Here is a 10,739-nt window from a genome sequence, read left to right as displayed (position 1 = left end):
GGTCTGCCGAAGGGTCCCTGGGGCTTATGATGGTATGGCTAGAGCAGATACAACAACCACACCCCGATCCCTGCAACGCCTCCCCCTCCATAAACAGGACAGATGGATAGCCCCCTTCCTCCCTCTATTCCCCCTCTTTTATGCCCTCCCAGAGGTCACCTTCAGCGGGGAAGCAGTGTGCCCCCAGGACCAGAGACATGGGGAAGGGGCGGAGCGTCACGCTTAGCCCCGTAATGCCTGGCAGCCCCCTCCGGCTGCTCCGCGCAGGCTGAACCCAGCCCAGCGGCTGCAGCGGGGGAAGCGAGGCAGTCCACGGCTGGCCGTCAGTGCTGCGCTGCTGGAGAAGGTGAGAGGCTTGGTACGGACGGGGAGGGAGTGTGGGAAGAGAAGTTACAGCTGTGGCAGGATGAAGGAGACTGGACAGGCATGTAAAAGGGCATCCACCCCTCACAAACCGGTTTTGGAGACTTGGGCGTAGTGTGCTGGCACAACTCGGAGTGCACCCATTTCCCACATCTCTTTGATGGTGAGCTCGTTAGGTGGCTCTGCCCCGAAAGGTTGCTTTGGGTCCAGTGGGATGGTGCCCTGGTACTGGCTGGTTGGTTGGGAGGAGGGTGTGATGTGGCTTGATCCCTGCGAGATTGCTGCCGATTTCTGTCCGAGGAGGCTGCTGCGTGGAGATTGTGGTATACTGCTTGCTGGGGACAGGCTTATGGGGCTCTCTCTGGGGTGGCTGCTAAGTGTTTCTGCCCAAGAAGAGCAATACGCAGTTCTGCTAAGGGGACAGTCATGCGGTTCTCCGCAGTGAGATTAAGTACTAGCCCGCTGACCAGTTTTAGAAAGAAGCTCATAAATCTATCAGCAATAAGGCCAGAAACAACCACTGTGATAATATGTTCTGATCCTTTGCCTGTATTAAACGTGGTTTGCACTAGAGTGGACCTATTAGGGGAAAAAAAAGTGCCATTCTTGAGTTAAAAGTTCCAGAGATAGAAGGATACTCTTCCATACTGTATGATGAGATTTTTAGGGGCAAATATCCTTCTTCACAAAATCTCCACCGCAACTGAGGTCTAAAATTGCCTCATTTCAACTTCAGCTATTGGTTTTATTATAATGCTTTTACTTAAGTGGGAGAGCTCTCTTTGGTGAAATTCTAGTACCTGCAAAGGTATACACAGATGATAGGGTCACTTCTTTGCTATCTGTTTGATAAGCTAAAAAGACTGCTTCCCTGAAAGTTTCCCCTGTAATTGTCACCCCTGTTGTCATTCTCATGGCTCTTCTCTGGTCCTTTTTCCGTCAAACTGTGGACACCAGCGCTAGCTTGCTGAACTGTGGTCTCACTGATACCATTAAAAAGATGAAAAACATCCAATAGCTAATTCTGTTGACCCATCAGCTGGCCTCCAGAATAGTTTGGGAAATTTACCCTAGAGAAACCAGGCTTTCACATCAGTATATTTTTAACATTCCAAAAAACGTCATAAAAAAGTAGATAAAGAAGAATGCAAAGCAGAGCAAATGGAAGGAATGCATTTCTAATAAAAATACAAAATCCACTGGTGCATGATATTCTCAATTCTAGTACAGAAGTCTTTAGCAGGTGGCCAGCTCTTAGAAATACAGCTTTCCTAACTCAGCTGATTTTCAGAGATTAAATTTCAGACTGTCTCAGGGCATCTGTCTGTAGGAACCTCTGCAGAAACTAGAGTTCACTGTAAGAGGCACATCGTCTCGGAACAGATCTCTTCTTTTGTTATAATCTACCTTAGACTATGTAAAGCTGAACGGCTATATCTATTTTTTTGTTTACAGTGAAGCTTATTTTCTTAATTTAGCATCTGGAAAATGCTAGTTTGCCTCTGACTGCTGATGTTTCCTACATCTGATGCTTTTTGGGCATTCTCTTCAGCACAGTGAATTCAAAAGTGGAATCTGCAACATCAGTAACCCTTGTACCATTATTCTCTTAGACTTGTATCTGTATCAAGATGTGTATTGATATCACAGTAGATTATTTCTAGTGCACTTCTATCTCATCCTACATATTAAAGCCCACAAAGGAAGTGAGGCTATACCAGATCTACATTTCTGGGTTTACACAGTGCCCATGTTATCTACAAAGCAGCATGAAGAACTTTTAGATTTGTCTGATTAATATGAGTTCTTTTTTTTTTTTTTTTTCCTGTCGCTCAATGCCAGACTAAACTCCTGACTTCTTTGGTCATTTGAAACACTTTTGTATGTGTGTATGTGCATGTACTAGTTTCATCAAGCAATGCATTATCTACCCAAACCCATTTTGTGTCATTTGCAAATGTTTTCTGGATGATTTCAGGGCTTTCTTCTAGATCACTGACAAAGGTAAAAGTATTAGAGTCAGGATTTAACAAAATTAATTGTGTAGGGTGAGGACACCAATAAAAGAAAATAATTTCCACTACACTGGGCTTATTTTTAAATCCATTAAAAATGTGTGGCTTGTTGATTTTGACCAATGCCAGGATGAATTTATATAGGTAGCTTTCAGGGAACAATCAGTGAATGGGATGTTTCTAGCAGGTGCTGTACGAAGCAATACCGGGCTGCGAACTGCTCCGAACTCCCGCCAATGATTTAGAGGTTGACCCCACACGTAGGGTCTTTACACAGCCCCTAGACAGAAACAAACGCAGTGGTTTGATGACAACAGAGACATGAAGTGATCTGAATTACTTGATACACTAAGTCTATTTGAGCAAAATGTGCTTTATTAAAGGTGGTGCAAAAATATTCAGGTAGAAACAAGGCAAGCCACACCCAGAAAGGGATGTGAAGAGGAAGGGGATTTTTTCCCAAAGAAACCCCCAGTAATCTGGAAGAACTCTGGAGTCATAACAAATGTATAAGGTAGTACAGCTTCTCAGTGTTGTGTTCCTGCAAAAGGAAAATCTTGAGGCCACAGCATGAGGCAGAGGGTAATTCTAGCCAAATGTGTCACAGGAGGTATTCCCCCAGGAGCAGTCGGTGTTTTAACATGGGGGGCAGAAAAAGTTCTGAGGCTTCAGAAAAGAGCCATAAAACAGATCTGAGAGCTGGACAGAAGGCCTTCGTTTGAGAATTGGACAGAAGGTTGTTTGAAGGCATTTAACCAAAGATGACTGAGAGGTGTCTTATCAGAGAGCATGGAGATGTTTATTCAAAATTCAGAATGTGACTACAATTTCTGGAAGCATCCTATCTGTTGTTAAACTAACTGACGTGGGCACTACAGAAGCACAGTGGGCCAGACCATTTGTGAAGCCTCAGTAAAGTGTTGGTTAAACACATAGCCTGAGTTTCAGGCTGTACCTTGCTAGTTTTACTCAATCTAAGTAGTTTAAAATATGTTCTCATAGACTGTGGTCATACCTCTGACCACAGTGCATATAAACCCTGCGAGAGTCAGGAGAAATACAACAGGCACTAAAAAACTCTTTTCTCTAGCTGAGAAACTTCAGCAGCAGGTTAGGTAAATTTGGATTAGGATATCATATAAATAAATAACAGCAAGAATGTTAACACTGGATTTTATAGTTGACCAAAGTTTCTCTTTGGATCAAACCTGCATGACTTTTTATAAGAGGTGTCCCAAATGTTATTGGTTATTTGGTTCGGGTTAAAGCTCTGTAGAAGGTCAGACAAGAAAATGGACCCTACATGCCGTATGCTTAAGGCCATTTTTAATGGAACATCTTTGATATGAGGAGAGGCTGAGACAGCTGAAACTCTTCAGCTTGGAAAAGAGAAGGCTCAGAGGGGATTTTATTGGTGTATATAAATACCTGATGGGAGGGAATGAAGACAAGGGAGCCAGACCTTTCTCAGTAGTGCTCATTGACAGGACAAGAGGCAATGTGCACATATTAAAACACAAGGAATTCCATCTAAACACTATAAAACACCTTTTTTTTTTTTTTTTTTTACACTGAGGAAGTGGGAAAAACAACGTGATAGATTGCCCAGAGAGGTTGTGGAGTCTTCATCTGTGGAGATATTAAAAACCTGACTGGACACCTTCCTAGATAACCTGCTTCAGCTGCTGCTGCTTGAGCAGGGGAATTGGATTAGATGATCTCAAGAGGTCTCTTCCAGCCTAAGCTCCTCTGTGATTCTGTCATCATAGCACCGTCTCTGTTATACAGAGATTACACTGTCTTTGACCCTTGACATGTATGAATTGCTTTTCTGGACCAAATATATTAATCATTTTGGTTGAAGAACCAGAATAACATTACCTAGACTAAGACACTGTATCTCCATAGGCTAGGTCCTCCTCAGCTCCTCAGGAAGTTGGGAAGCATCTCCCGATGGTGGAAAGGATGTCAATTTCTTGCTACTGTAATTACAGACTCTTTTGGGGAATTAGGGTTTCTCACATGTCGACAGCCTGGAAATAGGATGTCTAGCAGGGATGAAGCACAGGAAGGATAGTGAAGGAAAGAACAGTTTTGAAAAGGACCCTGCCTGCTGCCTTCAATACAGCACAGCCAAATGATGAGTGCATCCTGGCCAGGGCCCTGGTGGCCTCCTCCCCAGTGCTTGTCACTCTGCAAAGGGCAAATGGCACTCTAGAAGGTAACAGAGGTAGGTGCAGAGCACGCAAGCACACTGTACTCAGTGATGACCAAATTGGGCCTTCACTTAGCAGTGGTATCTCAGAGAAAGACCTGACAACTTTGGTTATTTCCTGAAGTATAGACTGTCCTGTAATCAGTTTCTTCAAAGGCAGCAAGGGCCAAAGCCTGCGAACAGTTCTGGAGTGACTGCAGCTGGGGCTTCCTTCATACGGAGCCCTGATCAGACCCACAGGATTGTCACTGTCCCTCAAGACACTCTACCCATATCCTCTGGCTGATCTATTTTTCCAATTTGGCTGTTTCACTTTGATGCTCTACTCCGTACCCAGACAATCTGCCCTCCCATGCCAGTGGGGCCATGCATGGAAGTAAGGATCCTTGCCACCTATCTTGCAGTTCACTTGAAATGTGGAGTGGAAGGACACAACAGACTTTTGGAATTTTTTTTATTGCAAAATCTTATAGACTCAAATGTTTTGAGTCCCAAAGCTGGAGTGAGAACCAAGAATATACAGAGAAGCATATCCTCCCATTCACAAAAGCAGGTTTTCACACAGCAAATAGAAGTAATGAATCATATAAAAATAGAATAGATGAATCATATAATAAATAATTCAATACAAATAAAAACAGATTAATGAATAGATATGTGAAAATTATATCATTATTGAATAATACATTAAGTGGATGCAGCAAGAAGATTCTAACCTTTGGGTTAGATAGCACTAACTGGTGGCCAGCCTACAAGGGAAGAAGTTTTGCCCAACTCAAGTCTGAGCAATTAAGTTATCTGAGAAGACCGTGAACGATTTGCTGACAAGAACTTGTATATGATCATGAATTTGATATAGGAGGAACACTGTCTTACAGAATAGATCTTTTGATATTTTTTTCACAAATATAGATCTAATGTGTTCGGCACATTAGACAGGCAGACATCTCTCCTGTTGTTCCACTCCTATTTAGTGTGGCTTTAGCCTATCTAATATCAAGGGGAGGTCTATGTCTTTCAAAGGTCTATTAGACTTCAAGTTTTTTCTCTATATTCCTAGCTAGGACTCTTTAAAAACTTTTTTCAGCTATTCGTTTTAACACCTAAATGTGGCAACACCGGTTTGGAAATGTCAGTGGCAGAGTGGGTCCATTTGCAGGTTCTGCGATGCCCTTTGCTGTGTGGAATTTCGCAAGCTGCGCCGGCTAGGCAGCAATCAGGAGGACATCAAAGCAAAATCTCTAAAATACTTTCCAGACTGTCTTTCCCTGTGAGTTTCTCCCCAGCCTTCCATTAATCCCCTCCCATGCACACACTTGTTCATTGTTGAACTCCCTATGGACTGTACTAACTTTGACTGCTGTTGGCTCTCACACCAAGCCAAAGCCTTTGCAGAAGAGTAGGGCCAATTACTTGGTACTTCTGAATTGGATAAGATTTAGCAATGCAGTATAGGAGAGAAGGGAAGGGAAAAGAAGGTGAACTCTCCCACAGGTAGTCCCAGTCTCCTGTACAAATCCAGCCTTTTTGTAGTGTTCCTAGGTTTAAATAATTGTTGCTAAATTACTGGATTCTTAAGAATGACGAGATCTAGCAGCATTGGGAGCTGGAAGTTAAAGGAACTGTAATAAGCTCTGGTCACAGACAGAGCAATGTAAAAACCAAGGCAAAAAGGCTTCATTCTTTCTGCTCCAACTCGTTCCCAGGATGCCATCTTCCTTTTTAGTAATGTGAGGTCCTATTCCCTCCCCCAAAAGGCATCATGTGAGTCAGAATGTTTCATGGGAGGAGATCCCGAGTTTGTAGGTGCAGAGGTGAGCCACTTGTTTTACACCAGAGCTCTGTCTCGCTGCACACTGTTTAAGACACATCCAAGAATGCTGCAACCCTCAGGCTCTTGGGTTGCATCCTAGGCAAAGTGTTACCAGCAGGTCACAGGAGGTGATACTTCTTCTCTACTCAGCACTAGTGAGGCCAAATCTGCAGTAGTGGGTCCAGTTCTGGGCTCCTCAGCAGAAGAGAGATGTGGACATACTGGAATGAATCCAGCCTGTGAAGATGATTAAGATATTGGAGCATCTCTCATTCAAGGAGAGGCTAAGAGAGCTGGGACTTGTTTAGCCTTAAGAGGAGAAGGCTCGAGGTGATCGTCTTATCGATGTATATAAATACCTGTAAAAAAGACACAGCCAGAGTCGTCTTAGTGATATTGAGTGACAGGACAAGAGGCAGTTGGCCTGAAACGCAGAATTTCTATTTAAGCACAAGAAAAAACTTTTTTACCATAAAGGTGATCAAAAACTGGAACAAGTTGCCCAGAGCAGTTGTGGAGTCTCCATCCTTGGAGATATTCAGAACTGAACTGGACACAGTCCTGAGCAACTTCCTCTAGTTAACCTTCCTCTGAGCAGGAGGTTGCACTAGGTGATCTCCAGAGGTACCTTCTGACCTCGACCATCCTGTGACTCTGGTTCTGTGACCTTGCTCCAAAGCCAGGAGGGGCTCCCAGGTCTGGGGTGCCTGTGTTCAGAGCATAGGGAGGTAGTCGGGGGAGAGTGCTGCCACAGGTGCCTTAAAATGCCACCTTGTAGCTGGCTGGGGGGACTGAAAAAGCATTTCTCTGAAATGGGTCTGAGGCAGCTGGCTGTAGCTCAAAATGCCATTGATGTCCAAGCTTCCTTCCTGCCTGAGTTTCTTGGCTGCACAGATGAGTGACTTTGGGTCAGAAATGTCAGCAGGCGTGTGAGGTACTGAGCTCCCCTTGGCTTGCTCGGAGCACAGTGCCTCTGACTAGTAACCCCTTTTTTGTCGCGGGCTAGCTGTGCCTCTGCCTAAGGCGCAAGTCTGCCTCTGCTCCTACCTCAAGGACTTTCTTCATTAAGTGGTAGGGGTGGGTTTCTAAGTAGAGAGACACAGTCTTACTGCAGTAGGCTAAGGAGATCAAGAGGACTGGGTCACGCTTGATAATCTGGGACTCTGTTAATGTTTTGCTTGTTGCCTAACACCTTGGAGACTAGAATAAGAGGAGGCCTGGAAGGCCAAGCTTTAGTACAGCTGACACAGAAAGGTGATCCAGGTCTTTGAAATGAGAGGCACCAGGGACTACAATTAGAGAGAGTCAAGCATCTGTGTGGAGGCCAGAAAGGATTAGAGGGCTGAAGGAGGTTCCCTTCAACACAGGGACCTTTTATATGATGAAGGGCTTTGCCCAGACGTGTACTGCATAAAAGCGCAAGCTCAACTCTAGCACAGCTGCGAGAGTGCTCAGGCTCCAAGGGGCAGAAATATCCTCTGCCATGGCATGGTTTGTGTGGCGTGTTTGATCTGGTTTTCTCTGTGCATGTTGTGATGTTCCTGACTCGGGCTGTGGTTTTTCTGCAGCACTCAGCAATGGCCGAGAGCTCAGCTGCAGCTGCAGCAGCAGCAAGGACAGCAGCACCAGCCATGCTAGATGAGCTACTGGAGATCACAGCTCAGAGCCTGGTGCGCACCGAGGTGGCCGAGCACTATGAGGTTATTCGGGAGCTGGGCAGGGGCAAGTATGGCCACGTGATGCTAGTGACCCACAGGCAGAGAGGTAAGGAACTGACTGCACCCCATGGGCTACTGTGCCTTGCCTCCTCTCCACTCGCCAGGGCACTGGGTGGGCTGGTGGCTCCTTGGGGCCAGGCACCATGCACGGTGGGGAGATCCCAGGGAGACTGGCAGAACAGGGACCTCCCCAGCCAGGGATCATCCCATTGCACCCAGCCAGGGAGCAGGTGATGCTGGGGGGCAGGCCAGAACATCAGGCAAGGTTATAGTGATGATGCAGGCCCAAGGTCAAGCTGGGAAGTCAATCCACAAGTCAGGATCAATAGGGTTCATGATTAGGCACTGACATGGATGTGATATAGCTGAGAACGAGCACTCCCACCACACAGCTCAGGCAGGGAGTGAAGCCCCAAGCCTGAGCTTAAATGGTGCCCTAAGGCCCATGGATGGAGGGTGTGAGTGGAGGTCCTAGGTGGGGTTGGCCAAGGCCATTAAGGCCTATGAGTGCCCACAGGGCCCTGACACTACTCTTCTGTAGTAGTCCCAGCTCAGACTGATGGGCCCACATAGCCTGAATTTCCCTTGTGCTGCCCAATGCTCTTGTGCGTGCGCTGGCTGGCTCAAAACTCAACACCGGTGGCAGTGTCTGCTCCCAGATCTGGTGTCCATGGGGTATATCCCCACAAAGCTTTGGGCCAGAGACCTCCCTGTGGCTGTGAGCATCCAGACCCATGGCTGCTGCTCAGTGGCCCCTCTGTCTGGCCTTGGTGTGAGTGACTTTCAGGGGAGCCTAACCCACTCTCCCCATTCCCAGGGACTCCTATGGCTCTCAAGCTGCTACCCAAAGCCAGTACCAAGCTACACACCTTCCTGTATGAGTATTGCGTGGCGCTCTCCCTCGCCACCCACCCTGCCATCATCGGCATGTTTGGAATTGCCATCGAGTCTAGCCAGTACTACGGCTTCCTCTACGAACCAGCGCTGCACAAAGACCTCATCTCTATCATCAAACCCCGGGTGAGTGCTGCTACAAGGCCATGGGGACTGGGACTGCAGCGTTTGGCCGCTGTGCAGGCTGGCTGGGTCGGAGGGAGGGAGAGAAAGGCAATGGGCTGTGGGTCTCTCTGGGGTCTACAGCGCTGAAGCAGCTTCAGGCTTGAAAGACCAGAAATGCAAAGGTCTTTCCCAGTGCAGAGCACGCAGGTGAGAGCCCAGCTGGCAGGGCTGCCAAGGTGCCCTGTGTGTGCCATACCGCCTGTCTCTCTCCCTGCACAGGACGGGATCCCTGAGCCAGCCGCTAAGCAGTGTGCCAAGCAGCTCGTGAGCGCGCTGGAGTTCATCCACAGCCGAGGGCTCGTGTACCGTGACGTCAAGCCTGAGAATGTGCTGCTTTTTGATCCTGAGTGTCGGCGCATCAAGCTGACTGACTTCGGGCTTACGCGGCCCAAGGGTACCAAGCTCAAGCTGGTGGCTGGGGTAATCCCCTACACCGCCCCTGAGCTGAGCAACACCACTGATGCCCAGGGGGTGCCCATCGACACCAGCTTGGATGCCTGGGCCTTCGGCGTGCTGCTTTTCTGCCTGCTGACTGGCTATTTCCCCTGGGAGCAGAGCCTGCCAAACGACCCTTTCTTTGAGGACTTCATGCAGTGGCAGGAGACAGGCCTGGAGGAGGACCTGCCCCGCCACTGGAAACGCCTGACAGCTGAGGCTGCCCTGATGTTGCGGAGCCTGCTGGCCCTAGATCCCGCCAAGCGTGGCCCTGTCAGCGGGGCTCTGCGCTACGTTGATTGCCCTTGGCGGCTGGAGGACAGGCACAGCGAGGAGGCTGCAGTGAAGCCCTAGAACCCGCTCCCCGTGGAGGGAGGGAGGGCAGGTCTCACCCTGCAAGGGACTTCGGGGTCTGGGACACTACGGTGGTCTGGGTGTGAGAGGCCATGGTGACCCAGAATGCAACTTCTCTGCAGCACTGTCCCTGCCACCACGGAGCCAGGCTCCTTCCCCAGCTGATGGTCCTCACCCTATGTCTCAGTGCTGCCCAATGTCACCTCCTTGTGCTTCCTTGGGGCTTGAAAACATCTCCTTTCTCTTGGAAACGACTGTCTGCGTGTGAAGCACCCACTCGCTTCCTGGCCATACAGACTCCAGGGCATTCTCTAGGGGCTGCAGCACCTGTCTTGTCTCAAAATAGAACAAAATATGTACTTTTGTGTTTCTGTATGTGGCTCTTTTTCCGTCATAATAAAATGCCTGTGGGGGCCTGCTTGCTGTGGGAGAGCAGGGGCATGACAGACCCTGCAGCCATCTCAGGACAACCTGTGCAAGGCAGGGGCCACCCCGGATGCTGCCTGGACCTCCACCAGGACCCTTGAAGGGTGGCTTCAAGCCAGTGGGGTGGAGGTGCTGGGGACCCCCAGCATGTGGCTCTGGATGGTAGTTGGGTACTGATGATGGTGTCGAGAAGGTGTTGGGAGCCATGGAGCTGTGGTGTTGGAGAAAGCCACAGGGAACTGCATGTTGTAACCTGCCCACTGCCATGCATTTCCTCCTGTTTCCTTGTGTTTAGGACCAGGTGACAGATGGGCTCTTCTGTGCAGAGGGTTGTTAGCAGC

The 10,739-nt window shown here is 48.1% G+C and overlaps 1 protein-coding gene across 1 annotated transcript; it reads left to right on the top strand.

Moving 5' to 3' along the window:
* Window positions 1-309: 309 nt before the first annotated feature.
* LOC104018865 (serine/threonine-protein kinase SBK2) lies at window positions 310-10,161 on the top strand. Its single transcript, XM_009472053.2, has 4 exons — window positions 310-346; window positions 7,975-8,170; window positions 8,942-9,144; window positions 9,403-10,161. Exons 2-4 carry the CDS (start codon window positions 7,984-7,986, stop codon window positions 9,970-9,972), a joined length of 960 nt encoding a protein of 319 aa, XP_009470328.2. The 5' UTR covers window positions 310-346; window positions 7,975-7,983; the 3' UTR covers window positions 9,973-10,161.
* Window positions 10,162-10,739: the final 578 nt, after the last annotated feature.

This window comes from Nipponia nippon, unplaced genomic scaffold (assembly GCF_047370975.1).
Source record: "Nipponia nippon isolate SJK-2023a ecotype South Korea unplaced genomic scaffold, ASM4737097v1 scaffold_1, whole genome shotgun sequence".
Lineage (NCBI taxonomy): Eukaryota > Metazoa > Chordata > Aves > Pelecaniformes > Threskiornithidae > Nipponia > Nipponia nippon.
This window is presented reverse-complemented; position numbering and strand designations above follow the sequence as displayed.